This window comes from Paralichthys olivaceus, chromosome 5 (assembly GCF_024713975.1).
Source record: "Paralichthys olivaceus isolate ysfri-2021 chromosome 5, ASM2471397v2, whole genome shotgun sequence".
In the NCBI taxonomy this organism is placed as follows: domain Eukaryota; kingdom Metazoa; phylum Chordata; class Actinopteri; order Pleuronectiformes; family Paralichthyidae; genus Paralichthys; species Paralichthys olivaceus.
The window spans coordinates 6,205,660-6,220,168 of record NC_091097.1 but is presented as its reverse complement, the minus strand read 5'-3'; the positions used below and the strand labels follow the sequence as shown (position 1 = coordinate 6,220,168).

Here is a 14,509-nt window from a genome sequence, read left to right as displayed (position 1 = left end):
ACGTTGAACCTTCTTCAACCAACAAAACAACACGAAGAAGAACAAAAGATAAAATGGTTGTCAAGTTAGCAGCATCCAGAAGGGTAACAGCGGAAAAAGGTTTAGGCTTAGACAGTAAACTATATGTGGTGTTGAGCGATGTTGAATGTAGAGGATTTAATACTAAAATAAAAAGATATATATTGCTAAATATATTTATATACATAGATACGATACGGATTTTCAAACGTAAACCAACATTTCAAACTTGTGAGGCTTTTATTTCGAAGGCTTTAGCCGGATGTGTACACCCTTATTGTAGCTTTCATTGCTCGTTCAGAAACAACTAAATCAGTCTGTCTGCTGGTGAACGGTGTTTAAAATGGGGAGATACAAATGTGCCTACAACTGCGAGAGCTCCAGTGATTCAGATGTAAAGTTCTTCAAGTAAGTTTTCAATTTAGCAAACATCTGTAGACATAAACCAGGAAGTAGGAAGTTAGCATAGTGAGGTGAATGTAAGCTAGCAGCAATAACATTAGTTAGAAGTGTGATGCAGCTCGTCTTTAAGTTGTATTTACAGTAAGTACGAATTTTAGAAAGTATTATCAAATGTTCTAATGTACTCTGTAGGTGAATTGACTCGTACAGTCTGGGTAATGGAGGACAACCCGCATAACTGCAGGCACTGTGTTGTATTTACTTTACTCACTGTTGTTTTCATTAGACCTAATCAACCAAAACACAAACGTGGTTGGATCCTCAGGAATCGAAATGTATGGAGGGAAATGTACAAACTCTATGTAATGAAAAAAGAAGTGTAATATTTGAACTGGACACAAATAAGATGGATGCAAAGATTAATAAAGTTAAGTTCGTCACTTAACAAGATAAGATGTTTTTATTTTCCAGAGTGAACAGCTCACCCAGGTCCTCAAATCAACAATCAGCCAGTTATCACAGCTTCTTTTAACTGTAAACTGTGTTTAAACAACTGTTTACACTGACTCTGCTGTTTGTTTACATCCAACACACCAGGCCTCACTGTACATGTTCAATCAAGCTGCATCACATTTCACACACTCCCAGATATCAATGTCTGTTTTTTCCCCATTAAGATCCATGAATTATTCCTTGGGAAAACGTTGTGGTGAAAAAAAATCAAGCAATGTAAAACAACAAATCTGGACCTGTTCTGGATCCACACCAAAGTTTTATGGCTTCTTCTCTGACCCCATAATACATCCTTCCATCAAGTTTCGTGGAAATCTGCCAAGTTGTTTGTTTGCGATCTTGCTTTGAAACAAACATATAAAGAAACAGAGTGGGGTGAAAACATCAGGTTATCAGGTGCAGGACATGGCTTTAGTTTTGTTTCAGTGAGTTTGTGTGTTACAACAGGTTTCCTCTTTACAATCCCCGGAAACTGAAGAAATGGCTCGTCAACATGAAGTGGAAGGACTGGACTCCGTCCCGCTTCTCTGTCCTGTGCATCAGTCATTTTGAGGAGCAGTACATCGACAGAACAGGCAAAAGTGTGAAACTCAAAGAAGATGCAGTCCCCACCATATTTTCACCCCCTGACAACACACAGACAAGGAGGGTGTGTATTAACTTACTCAGCGTCAGTGGAACCAGTTAGAAATAAAAATCAGCTGATCATTTGTTTGGGAAAAATTGTTTCATGTCATCTCATTTTTAGTTCTAAACACAAATTCATCTTCATCTGTTTTTAATAATTAAAACTAATATTTATCTTTCTCCCTGTTGTAGGCCTCCATCAAAACCAGAAGTAAGAGGAACAAAGTGAGATTTGAGACAGTTTGGGTTTTTAAGCATGTTGCTTCATTTTCTCAAAATGTATAAAACAGCTTTTGATCAAATGGATCTTACTTAAATCTTGTTTGGAAATCAATGACAGCAAAATAAGTGCTGTCTTTATTTCAGCCATTGTTAACTTCAGCACCACAGAGTCAGTATAATAGTTTATAAGCTTTATTAATACCAACTCGATAACATTCAGTGTGTTTCGTTGTTTTCTGAATCCAGACACATGCCTCACAAACAGATCCTGATCAGTCTCAAGCAACCACCCCTGCCAAAGCAAAGAGAACTGTCCAGAACAAGGAGAGCAGTCAAACAGAGGAAGTGGAGTCTGTGGGGTATGTTATTTCTCAACAGAGACACTTTAGCCCTCCATTGTTTTACTTTCTCTATGTGTATTATGTCAAATTTTATATTTAAAACACACCAGATTACAGAAAACAATATTTAAAGGTTATATATATGATCATAAAATGACCATGACATGAAAATCAAGGAAGTTGATAAGTTGAAATACTGGCTGCTGCGACAGTTATGCTGCAGCTAGTCGATTCATTTTTTCTTTATATTGCTTGAAATCCTACTTTGCGTTTTGGCCTGTTGGAGCCACAGGCAGTTGGATACCTCAGGGTGCCAGATAAGATACAGGCAAACACACTGTGGAAGGCAAATGTACTGAAGCAAAAAAAAAACATAACATGGAAAATGAACGCACTAGAGCTGGAACTACTTTACAATAAAAAATGGTGCTAGCTCTTGGTATAAAATGATAGTAAAGCCAGTAAATGTTCTGACACTTTATAAGGTTAAATGAGATGTTTACTCAGAACACAATAATACATATTTACTGTTAAAGGATTGGGTATAAGATTTTCTGTTGGTGCAAATTAAAAAAATAACAACAAAGGCTCCAAAAACTGAAGCCAGATCAGGCTCATAGATTGTAAATAAAGATGGACAAAAACATCTCTCCACTTCCTCTCACTATCAAAGAAATGAAGCCAAAATATCCCAGATATGAATGCTAACATCTTGCGTATTTGGAGTCAGAGTCTGCACAGTAAGGATCGGGGGATGGAGCCGTGGGAGCAAGGTCCTGTTGAATCAAATGTTGGAGTCTAGAGTCTAGAGTTAATCTCAGCTGTCAATTATGACGTTTAATCACGTTTTATATCATCAAATAACTAATTAGAACCTGGAAAAAATAACAATTGAACAAACATCAGTGTGATAAAAACTTCAATGGATTAATAATGATCTTTGAGACACATTAACCAGGTCGCGATTAAGATGCTTTGGCTTACCTTCTGGAGAGCAATCATTCCACACATCTTTATTTACAGTCTATGATCAGGATCCACTGCTGCCTTCCGGCTGTTATCACTCCACTGCTCGCTGGATCTACAGATTTGTTTCCCTGGATCGACAGATTTGTTTTAAAGGCTGTTCTGCAATAATTGTTTCCTCTTTAATGTGTTGAACCTTTCTGTTTCTATGGTCAGAGACAAAGACTCAATCAAATCTGACAGATGGAGGATTATAGTGGATGAAGGGCTGATGAATATTGAGTCATTTCCTCATTTCTTCCATGGAGATTACTGCGTCCCACAGGTAAGAGCCATGAGTGCAGATATTACATTTAGTATAATTCAACTGATTAGTGTAAAGGTGTATTATTTGCTAATTCATTATGGACAAATGAATGCACATTCTGTTGTCAGATGTTTACATGCCTAATTGGACACATTTTTTTCCAACAGGATATTCAGTGGGCTCCAGATGATAATTCAAGTGTAAGTAGTCTACTTTAAACTTTTAAAATACAATATTTAATGCAATGTATTTTAATCAAATGTTTTTTCTGTATTTGTCACAGGCAGAATGTAAAGATCCTGAAAATGTGATCGAGGTATGTCTGTTGCCTGAATGAAAGTGTTTCAGCTCAGCTTTATTAAATATAATCAGCCAAGGATTTCATTGTGTAATGATATCAATCAGTCAGTGTTTATTTGTTTAGCCCATATTCACAAATCTTAATTTGTCTCATATGGCTTGACATGATATGAAATCATGTTGTTTGATTCCAGGTGAAAGAGCCGTGGCAGTGGCTTGGTCTTGATGTCAGAGGACCCCTGCCCCAAACACTGAATGGGCACAAATACATTGTGACTGTGACAGATTACAACTCCAAGTGGGTGGAAGCCGTGCCGATGCAGTCGTGCCTCCCTCCGCATGTCGCAAAGCACATCGTGGACATCATCAACCACTTTGGGTACCCGCTCAGAATCCTCTCCAGACTGCCTCATGACATAGTCCACAAAGTGAGTGTATGACTGAACCACACATGTCAGAAGAAGTAGAAAACTATTTCATATCAAAATCTTGCATGAGACTGGCAAATATATATAAATATGATTTTCATGACTGAACTGCCTGAAAATCAAATGAACACATATACCTCATGTAAGCCAGAGTCTGTCATCTTTTATTGTCCGATGCCCTGAACGCTCAGAGGTTGTAAACACTTGTACGGTTGTAAAGAATCTTTCCCATCTCTACCATTGTTTGAATGCTTTTATTAGCAATTATTTCTTGGTTAAAATAAATGACAGGGGGTTCCATTTCCCCGTTGCAACAACAAGGGTTATATGGCAATATGAAACATTAGATAAAGACCATAAGCTATTTGAAAAGACAAATAGTCATGTAGGCTCAGGGGGGTTTCTGCTTGAAACCAATAGGAACTGCCGCAGTGTGGAACAAAAAGCGGAAGCTCTACAAAATAAAAAAGAAAAGCCTGATAATGTGGACAAGCAGTGGTGCACTGACCATCAGGACTTAATCAATCAGACTGTAATACTTTGGGAAGTTTTTTAATAGTAGGCTGATATGTGAAATAATTTTGTCAGTAAAACCCTACCCGATTTTAAAATCATAGTTGTTCGTCTTTAAGTATCTTAACTTAAGTCAAGTTTTATGACATTAGCTGATGCTCTGCATCAAAAGCTAATTTTAGAGCTCTCCAACAAAAGTCCCAGATCAAAACATCTAGATGATCAAGATCAGCTACAGCCAATCAGAGCACAGGACAGGGTGACTAAGAATAAAAATCTAATAGGTATGAACTCTGGCAGGGCCACTACTTTATTGACCCTGTCATTCTCCGTACCGTTCCTGTATCTGTGTGCCTATCTTCTGACATTTGCATGAGTGTGCTGTGTATGTATGTATGTTCCTGGACTGACCTCACTGACCAATCACAACTGAAGAAAACTGTAGAGGAGAGGTGGGGAGGTCTTAAGTCAAATCCTGTGATAATATTGTACCTGAACTGCCTGTGTCTGACATAGATGTGTGTGTGAATGTGTCCTCATGCCAGATCAACAGAGAACTGAAAGATCAGCTGAACGTCACCGTCGCTCTTGTCATCTATCATCAGCAGACAGGCACCGCAGATGTGATCACACCGCAGCTGATTAACAGGTCTGTATTAATAATGTACTATAAAAAATAAAAATGAGTGCACCCCCGCTTAATATAATTTAAATTAATAACCATTTGAAACTTCCCCCTTACATTAAGTGTATTATTTGTTTTCGGCATTTATCAATAAACAACTTAGATAGACTCCATTGAAAATATGGCTCTCAAATAACAACCTTGATTTTCAATGCGCGCACATTGCATGTGGTGGGTGTAAAATTTTTACAATTAATTTTATTATCTCATTGTACTTCAAGATATAATATATAGCAATTATTCATAAAAATGCCTAAAAACAACTGGACCCATGTTATATATATTGTAAACGTCTGTACTCCATTATTTCCAGCAAGATAAGATAAGAAACAATAATCATTTATTAGTCCCACAACTTGCAAATCTGCTGTGTTGCATCCCCAAAGAGGACGGTGGAGGAAAAACGTAGTGCTCGCCAGATCACCAATTATTCACTGCTGTTTTCTGCAAAATGTGAATAAAACTTAAATAAATTTTTCTAATCCGAGAGCCTGATTTGAACATCATTTAACTATGTGTTTTATTATTGTTTGCATTGAGAGACCCCTAGTGGCCAAAGTTACATATTGTATGTTTAAGGGAATTACTCATTTTATGTATGTCACAGTTACAAATGTTCAAATTCAGGGCAATATTTATCATCCTGACTAAACTGGTGTTGCATTGATGCATCTCCCAGCTTAAAATTGACTTCATATTCAGTTAGACACGGGAAAATGAAAAATACAGCGGAGAAGGACCAATAAATGGGCCCAGAGTTACAGAGGACATTACTGATGCTGTCGCTCCTCAGTGAAATATATTCTGCTCAGTTTGATTTTAATTACTTCTGATGTTTCTGAGAAAACTCCTGTGTGTGTCTTTCATCATGCCTTCAAGTCAACGCTGTCATTTTTCTAATCTTCTCCATACAGGATGGTCAGTGATCTAATAGAGGAGCATGCAGCTGACTGGGACGTCTACCTACCCGCCAAGGTTTTCAGTCTGTGTTTCAAAGAGCATCCAGTGACCAAGCAGAGGCCTTTTTCCATGCTCTGCTGTAGAGGACTGGAGCCTGTCCAATCCCCAAGAGGACTGGACGTAAGTGTAGGCTTTTAAAGTTTTCATGTTTGGAGGAGACGTTGTCTTATAGAAACTGTTAAATTAATTTTGTCTTCTTGCCTCGCTGTTCCACAGTTTACTTATTCCAAGATCCAAGAGAGTGCTTTTGTGGTGAGATAGATGGGTGAGTTGAATAGATAACAAGAACCAAACATGTTTTAATATAATACTTAACATTTCCCTTGGGTGGTAGAAGTTGGGGAATGTCTTATGAGTTTTTAGAGGTGTTTTTCCTGAAAGAGTGAATTTGAAGACAATCTCAGAGAAGTTTGAGAAATTTTACAAACAGTTGTTAAAAGAGTTACAAAAAAAAACTATTTTTCTTTTACAGGTCAATGAAAGTGGAAACCCACTCGGACTAATAACTAACATGGAGGAGGAATATTATTGGGCCATGGAAGTATTCTGACTTAGTCGAGGATCGTCGTGCTGAGCTTTGCTGTGCTTCACTTCATGGCTCCAATTTAGGAACTCTGGAATCCTGTTTTTTTTTTTTACCTGGACGAGGACATTGCTGACAAGAACAGATCCTGGATATTAAGCTGCAATTGTCTACATTCTCAACCTTTTAAGTCCAAAATATGTTCTGGTTTTAACTCTCTTTATTTTGGTCCATTAAGTCTAAACAAGAAAACAATTTTCAGATTTGCATGGTTTTTTTGTTCACGGGCCTTTTTTTGTAGAGTGACCATGTTTTCTCTGTGTCTTTGGGTACACTGGCTTCCTCCCACAGTTCAAAGACATGCAGACTGGGTTAGGTTGATTGGAGATTAAAAATGAACTGTAGGAGTAAACGTGAGAGTGAATGGTTGTTTGTCTCTGTATGTTGGTCCTGTGATTCGCTGGTGACCTGTACAAGGTGTACCGCGGCTCTCGCCTAATTGGGATTGGCTCCAGCTCCCCCCATGATTCCTCAAAGGATATGCGGAATAGATAATGGATGGATGGATGGATGGATGGATGATATTGTACGACCATAAACTGTAAATGTACAAAATCTAGTAGAATGACAGCAGCAGACAGTTTGTTACCAAGAGCAGGTGACCAAGAGTCCATGGATTTCTATGATGAACAAAAGTGGAGAAAAGTGATGTCCAGGTTGAGACTGATAGTTACAGCATTTTGTTTTACATTAGGATTTGATTGTATCTTGTGAGCTGAGTGGTTCTTCTACGTCAGTGATAGTCCAGAAATTTGAAATGCCCAATTTCAAGCTGCTGTGCAGGAATTAGTTTTTGTAGTTTTTGTCTATAAAATAAAAAAATAAAAAAGTCAATAAACTTTCCTTTCTAGAAAAAGAGGGATAGACAATAATATTCATGTGTAATCAATACAAATTCAAGATCAGTTGTTCAAAGTCAGAATACATGAGACATCAGATGCGTCAATAAGTCGATATGAGTCGATATGTGGTGTCCAGTGCTGCATTAAAACTACAGTATCTCAATGAGAGCACAGCTTTAAGATCATGTGTTCATTTTCTAGATGTCACCTGGTAAATAAACATTATACGATTTATTTCACAAAAATAATTATTTGAAATTGTATGCTTATAGGCTGATTTCCCCACAGACATTTTGATGCCATTGCAAAAAAAAAGCACAAGTGCCAGTGACAATATTAATTAATTAAGTTTAAGCTTCTAAGTAAGAGCCAAAATATCGGGAAACTGAAACGACTGAATGGAATTCAGCCAACATTCATTCGATTAGTCATGTGAAAATGTCTGCTTTGTTTGTATCTGCTGCTGACCAGCAGACCAAATCACAAACTCCACAACGTCACAAGATTAAAAGAAACTGTCATCCCAAATGTCCTGTGACACCTCGCCTGATATGTGCGTGTCTGTTGTGCTGATGTGGGCTCAGCTGTTCCACTCTCTGGTGACAGCTGCTGTCAGGCTGAGAGGAGGAAGGGAAGTCCTCTCACACAAAAACACCTGTTTGTTTCACCAGGGAGTTTGAGGTATTTCATCCTACAAAACTGAAAAACTGCTGAATCTAAAGGGAAGAATCATAGTCCTCAAATCTGATCATCTAGAAAGGTAATCAATATCCCTAATTTCCACAAGGGGACTGTTGGGCCTCAGCAGATGTATGTGTTCTACTTAATGACATTCTAGTTCTACACCTGATTGTTATAATAAAAATAACAAGTTCATTTATATAGTGCCTTTGAATACACAGTTCCAAATTAATGTTAAAGGCAAATGATAGGAAACAACAAAAATGAGTGATGCATGTTCTTATCTAACCATGTGACTTATTTAACGCTGCCATATTAGAAAGGTCTTTTGAGTAAAATAAATCTGGTTCTCAAACTAGGGGTTGGGATCCTCTGGGGGAGGGGCCACAAGACGATTGAGAAATCAAATATGATTTTAAAACAAAGATATGTCATTAATAATAGTTACTTAATCAAAACAATACTAGTTAAATGTAAAGTAAATCCATGTGAATCATCATAAATCATCAGCCTCATGACTTTCTTTGTCTCCTCGTGACTCCAGAGCTGACAAAGACAGAATAATGACAGCATCAGTTGCAGCCTCTGGCAGATTTTTCTTCTTTTTTTTTAACCGCACCACAGGAAACATTGAAACGTGCAAACTATTGAGTGAACTAGTTCAGATAAATATCCTTTTAGAAAAATGGGGTTCAGGGGCTGAAAAGTTTGGGAACCTCTGCACATTTCCCCATTGTGCGACTAATAAAGGACTTCTTATCTTATCGTAAATAATCATATTTGTGGTTAAGTGTGCTTCAACCACATGAGAGACATTTAGAAAAGTCGTTTTATCAAACACAATAACACACTTGTTCTATTTCTCCACAAGCTCAACATGTTGGATGTTTCTTTAAACCATTGCTGACTCGTGGATAAGGCTCTCCCTCGCCCCCTGCTGGCTGGTGCTGGACCGGCCGCTGTCTGTGTCTGAAGCCCGATGCCGCTGTGAGCTGTTGTCGCTGCAGTGGAGGCGTTTTTTTTCCTGTGTGCAGCCAACCGCAAGAAATGGTGAGTGAGGAAAACAGAAACATCTCGTAGTGCCGCGGCCCGATGACTCCGCAGATCGACTTTAATCCGCCACCACGTCCTTATCTGCGGGTTCAAACCTGTGCCGCCAGTGGCCGAACGATCCCCGTCACTAAAAGCGACCGTCCAGGAGCTGCTGCCTTTGTTTAGCTAACCTATGCTAAAGGAGGCTAGCAGACCTGCGCTGGCTAATGTCAACACGTCAGTTCACGCAAACAGGACGTGACAGTACAATGTTCGGGTCGCTCGTAGATTTGGCGGAGAGGGTCGAGATAACGTCATTATGAAGACGTGACAGCTCAAGCAACAAACTTTGGTTTTTCAAGACATGCCTAACTAGCCGCTAGGAAGCTAGCTAAAGTTGGCATTAGCTGCTGTGGCTCGGCTAGCGTTATCTACGAATTAAATACTACTTAATCATATCAGGGAGTGGTCGGCGTGAAGATGGTGGTTGTAATGTTTTTCGGGGTTGTAACATTCCATAGCTTACGGGGTCTAAAGTTCTCATCTCCTGTTTTTTGAAGAAGCGACAGTAGCTAGCAGTCGGCTAATCGCTGTAGCTTAGCTACCTCGCCATGACGTTAGCTAGCAGCTGCAGCAGCACCGTGGGTCTTTAAACGCCAGGGGTGGAGAGATTGTAGTAACGTTACGGAGGAGGGCTGTGCTGTACATTTACCAACTCACTAAAGCTGCTGTCAGTGTCAGATTCACCATCTGATGCCTCACAGCGTCACTCTGTGTCACCTGGCTGATACAAGGACTTCTAAGTTATCAGCTACCCAGTTTTACTAGTTTACATTACGTTATCTTGAGTTCACACTAATGTATTAAGGATCTGGGTTCCTCGGATCCCTCTATGGTTTGGTGGCTCAGTGGTGAGTGTACAGAGCAGTTTTCATTGAGATCAGAACCACCACACATCAAGTTGGACACCACTCCCAGGCTTTTCACCATTATTTGTTAATAAACCTTCTATCTGATGATGGCAGGCCTTGTGCTGATTTATAAACTCAGTGACAGTTATATGTGTCCTGAGGATCGGATCACCGGTCTTAAGCGTGACTATAAATACCAGGTCTTAACATTAAATTTTTTGGTATAAATGATTACATGGCAATATTTCACTGTAGGAAGCGTAAAATAGTTTTGATTCATTGTGAAATGGTTGTGAGTCAGAGGAAGTCAGCTGAGTAGGAGCCGAGGTCCATTTGTGGCCCAGGACACGTGGACACATTTGCGTTCTAACAGTGAGACGAATGTTGCCAGAATGTGATCAGATCTCAGAGCACAGTTAGGATACATTTGGGTGCATTCAGACCTGAACTACAAACTGATCAATTGTGATCAGATCACTCAGGATGAATGTTAATACCAGGGTCAAAAATAAGTTATTCCACAGTCGTCATACATCATATTTGTTTTTCTGATGTGAATGTGCTTGGGTGTAAACTGTGTCTGAATTCCACTCTTCTCATCTGTCTCCTGATCTCACCCCAGGATGTGTTTCTTATGATCCGACGTCACAAGGCGACCATCTTCACAGATGCCAAAGAGTCTACCACAGTCTATGAACTGAAGCGCATTGTGGAAGGCATTTTAAAGAGGCCACCTGAAGATCAGAGACTTTATAAGGTGAAATAAATGAACCTGAAACATCTTTTCAGTTCAGAGGGAAAGTTGTTGTGTCAAATAACACAAATTGCATCTCCAGTGATTCATACATTTATGAATGACAATGAAAAAGTTTGACCATGTGTTTATAGCAAACAACTTTGTTTATTTGGTTCATACGCACCCATTTGTTTAACAAGTTCATGTAAGTTTAGAGCAATATTAGTTCAAGGAAAATGTAGAGGTGTGTAATATGAAAATATATCATTTGAGATAGGGTGACATTTTCAGTGTTTCAAGAATCAAACCGATTTGTTGTATTGATTTAATGGAAAATCAATAATCCGTGAATGATACTTGGTTGATTGATACCTTTTTCTTTCAGCTTTAAGTGTGAGGATTTGCCTCTTTTCTCTCTTATATGACAGTAAAATGAATAGTTTTTGGTTTGACATTGAAAGTTTTATAAGGTTTCAGAACTCTACCTCTTTTTTTAGTTCCCTTTAATACCTCTGGTTATACCAGACCAATGTGTGCTATGTTCAGACCAAGGTCGTAGGTAATATTTTATTTTAACATGCTGTTGCTCATTAGAGAATTTCTGGTATAATTCTTTCTCCCTGACACTGATTCTAAAACCATCCGGCCATCCCATACCAGTGCTTTTTAAAAAAAAAAATAACAGCTTGAATAACATATTTTAACAGCTGTATGCTGCTATGCTGTATGAAAGTGATGATTGCTGTTGTTGTTTTATGACCAGGCTCAGGCTAAAACCTCTGAAAAACAAATACATACAGAGAAGAAATGCCATAAAACTGGTTTGACAGACACAACTGAACGACAAAACAAATAAATGAATTTAGGAATACACAACCATTACTTCTTTTAAGTGGCTTCAATCTGAAGTCTTGCAGTTGCTGTTTTACTAGTTGGACGTTACTCGTCAGTGGTAGTACATCACAACTGCTGTTTTCGAGTGGTGAAGAAGAAGTTATTTCCAGGAAAAGAAAAATGCAGTTTTATCTGGATAAAACTAATATACTTTTAAGGTGTGGTGCTGTATCTGAGGCCTTTCCAATGCTTTTATCAGTATATCTATTTTTTTTTAGTTTGTTAAATTCACAAGATACAAACATGCCTGTTTAACTATTTTATTGCTAACAACTTTTCCAAGGATATTACAGAGAATTTATCAGATTATATCATGATATCCATCTTGATGTTGCAGTTACCAACATGATTTCTGAAAGGTTAACAGTAGTAATGTAAAATGTAGTTAATGAACTCTACTCTGTTTGTTTTCTTCACCAGGATGACGTGCTGCTGAACGATGGTCAAACTCTTGGAAATTGTGGCTTCACAAATCAAACGGCCCGACCTCAGGCCCCAGCCACAGTGGGGTTAGCTTTCCGTCTGGGTGGTAAGTAATTCACACTTTAATCAACCCCTATGATAGACCATTTTCAGTCAGTGTTGTAGTCATTGCACCAATTAGTCACTGTTTATTTCATGCCATGGTGTTACGAGCTCCAATTATCTGCTCCGATCTGATTTGCTCTCCACCTGGTGTCTCTTCTCTCCCTCTCATTGCTGTCACGTCAACCCTCTCTGTCGTTCTCCCAGATGATTCATTTGAGCAGCTGAGGATCGAGTCCTTCTCTACTCCCCCTGAGCTCCCTGACGTCATGAAGCCCCAGGACTCTGGCAGCACAGCCAACGAGCAGGCTGTACAGTGAAGGGAGGGGGCGGGTAAAGCAGAGGGACGCACAGGGGGTCTGAGGGAGGACGCACAGGGGGAGGAAGGGGCTGAATTTTGGGGAAGCAATGCCTCAGCGGGGTGAATTTTACCTCACCTGTCTTCAGCTGGGCACAAACAATTACAAACACTGATTCCCCTTGTTGTAAATGTCGGGGTGGGTGCTTCAAAATGGTTCATTTGTCCTGACATCAGAGCGCATGCTAAATTGATACTTTCACACAAGGCCCTTCAGAGATACCTGATGGACTTGTCATGACACTGTCAGTCATCCACAGGATTGGTAAAGGCTGAACATTAAGAATCGTACCTCGTATTTAATGAATTCTAGTCTTTTTTTGGGGTAAGGCTAATGCTGCCTTACTTATGTTTTTTATTTGCTGGCTTAAACGTGGGAGTTGATAAGGTGTGACATTTTTAGCCTTTTATGTTTGTGTGTTTCTTTATTAAACTATTACTAGAATTTGACATGTTTTTGGTCTTTTGCCTGGATATGTGTTAAGACAATAGGTAGGGGTTCGTGAATTTCTAAGTTACTATCTGTATTTCAAGACCTTTTGAACAATATGACTCGGAAATGAACTGGATTCACTTGTCAGCAGGGGATCTGGTATTAAGGTGAAGATTTCTTGGTACTTTATCTGTCAGTAGTTGTAGTTTTCATCCCACGACTGCTCATATAGAGACTTAATGTGCTCAGTCGTGAGTATCTACAACTTATGTAATGCTGGTATGGACCTGGTGTTTAAAAGGAAATGTGCCACAGACAAAGCAGCAAAAATATTGATTATTGATTCATTTCCATAATTAACAAAGGTGGGAACTAACCAACTTTCCTTACCAGTGTTGATTGTAACCAATGAAATCAAGTAGATTGGATTTTGTTGACTTCAATCATTGGTCCTAATTGGTCACAGTAAACATGAATATGTTTCAGTCGGACAGAGAGATGTGTGAAGAATTAGGGAACGGTGTCTGCAGGTTGTGGGCTGTACATTTCACTCTCTGTTTTCACCAGAATCACTGCCCTTTTAATTTTAGTTCATGTTGCAACTTGTGTTGTGTCATACACCATCCCTGACTTCACAACAGTACGTGAGAAAAAGAAATGAACTCTTATGCACAACAAAAAAATCTAATTAAAGTGTATAGAAAATGGTCATGTGAGTCATCTAGAAAACTACAAGAGTCCTCCATTAGTTACCACAGGAAAGGATATTCTGACTCGGATGTTGAATGAAATATCAAAACAAAAGCATTTGCAAATTGAGGCTGTTAAACAGTGGGACATGATCAAAGTTGCACTTGTAACTGACTTAACATTAAAACAACTGTTTTTCACCGTTGTGCACTGTGGTGTTTTTGATTGTAAAGTCAATGGTAAATATATATTGTGTCTTAGTGCTGGGATAAAGTTACTGCTATATGCTATAAATCTAGTGCACATGTTGAAGCTGGTTTGATGTGTTTCAAATAAAAGGCCCCCATTACCAGTCATAGGAGGCTTTGCAGTGTGCAGACGTTTAGATTTAAGACAAGTTCTAACAATTTTTAATCAACTTACATTAGGGGAACCAGTAGTAATAAGACAACCATGCACAAAGATGCAACTGAAAATCACTAATTTCTTAATTAATAGTTTGGTCAATAAAGGTCATAAAAGCTCATCACAATATCCCAGAT

The 14,509-nt window shown here is 38.8% G+C and overlaps 2 protein-coding genes across 3 annotated transcripts; both read left to right on the top strand.

The window, feature by feature from the left end:
* The first annotated feature begins 246 nt into the window (after positions 1-246).
* On the top strand, positions 247-7,703 carry LOC109633964 (gypsy retrotransposon integrase-like protein 1). 2 transcript variants are annotated; one of them, XM_020094169.2, is made up of 12 exons: positions 247-426; positions 1,381-1,582; positions 1,753-1,771; positions 2,029-2,141; positions 3,306-3,414; positions 3,564-3,596; positions 3,680-3,712; positions 3,891-4,124; positions 5,183-5,286; positions 6,237-6,402; positions 6,499-6,547; positions 6,755-7,703. In XM_020094169.2, exons 2-11 carry the CDS (start codon positions 1,533-1,535, stop codon positions 6,541-6,543), a joined length of 906 nt encoding a protein of 301 aa, XP_019949728.2. In that variant the 5' UTR covers positions 247-426; positions 1,381-1,532; the 3' UTR covers positions 6,544-6,547; positions 6,755-7,703. The 2 variants fall into 2 exon arrangements, with proteins under 2 accessions (XP_019949728.2, XP_019949727.2); XM_020094168.2 differs by having other exon boundaries at positions 252-426; positions 1,753-1,785.
* Positions 7,704-8,303: 600 nt separating this feature from the next.
* On the top strand, positions 8,304-14,167 carry elob (elongin B). Its single transcript, XM_020094756.2, has 5 exons — positions 8,304-8,467; positions 9,260-9,438; positions 10,954-11,088; positions 12,382-12,490; positions 12,694-14,167. Exons 2-5 carry the CDS (start codon positions 9,436-9,438, stop codon positions 12,804-12,806), a joined length of 360 nt encoding a protein of 119 aa, XP_019950315.1. The 5' UTR covers positions 8,304-8,467; positions 9,260-9,435; the 3' UTR covers positions 12,807-14,167.
* Positions 14,168-14,509: the final 342 nt, after the last annotated feature.

What these genes read in the sequence shown, in the direction of transcription:
- elob (XM_020094756.2), top strand. An exon ending in AAGATCAGAGACTTTATAAG is followed by an intron (nt 11,089 to 12,381) that starts GTGAAATAAATG and finishes TTTCTTCACCAG; the next exon opens with GATGACGTGCTGCTGAACGA. An exon ending in GTTAGCTTTCCGTCTGGGTG is followed by an intron (nt 12,491 to 12,693) that starts GTAAGTAATTCA and finishes TCGTTCTCCCAG; the next exon opens with ATGATTCATTTGAGCAGCTG.
- LOC109633964 (XM_020094168.2), top strand. Translation starts at nt 362, where the DNA reads ATGGGGAGATACAAATGTGCCTACAACTGCGAGAGCTCCAGTGATTCA. An exon ending in ACAACACACAGACAAGGAGG is followed by an intron (nt 1,583 to 1,752) that starts GTGTGTATTAAC and finishes TCCCTGTTGTAG; the next exon opens with GCCTCCATCAAAACCAGAAG. An exon ending in CTCCAGATGATAATTCAAGT is followed by an intron (nt 3,597 to 3,679) that starts GTAAGTAGTCTA and finishes TATTTGTCACAG; the next exon opens with GCAGAATGTAAAGATCCTGA.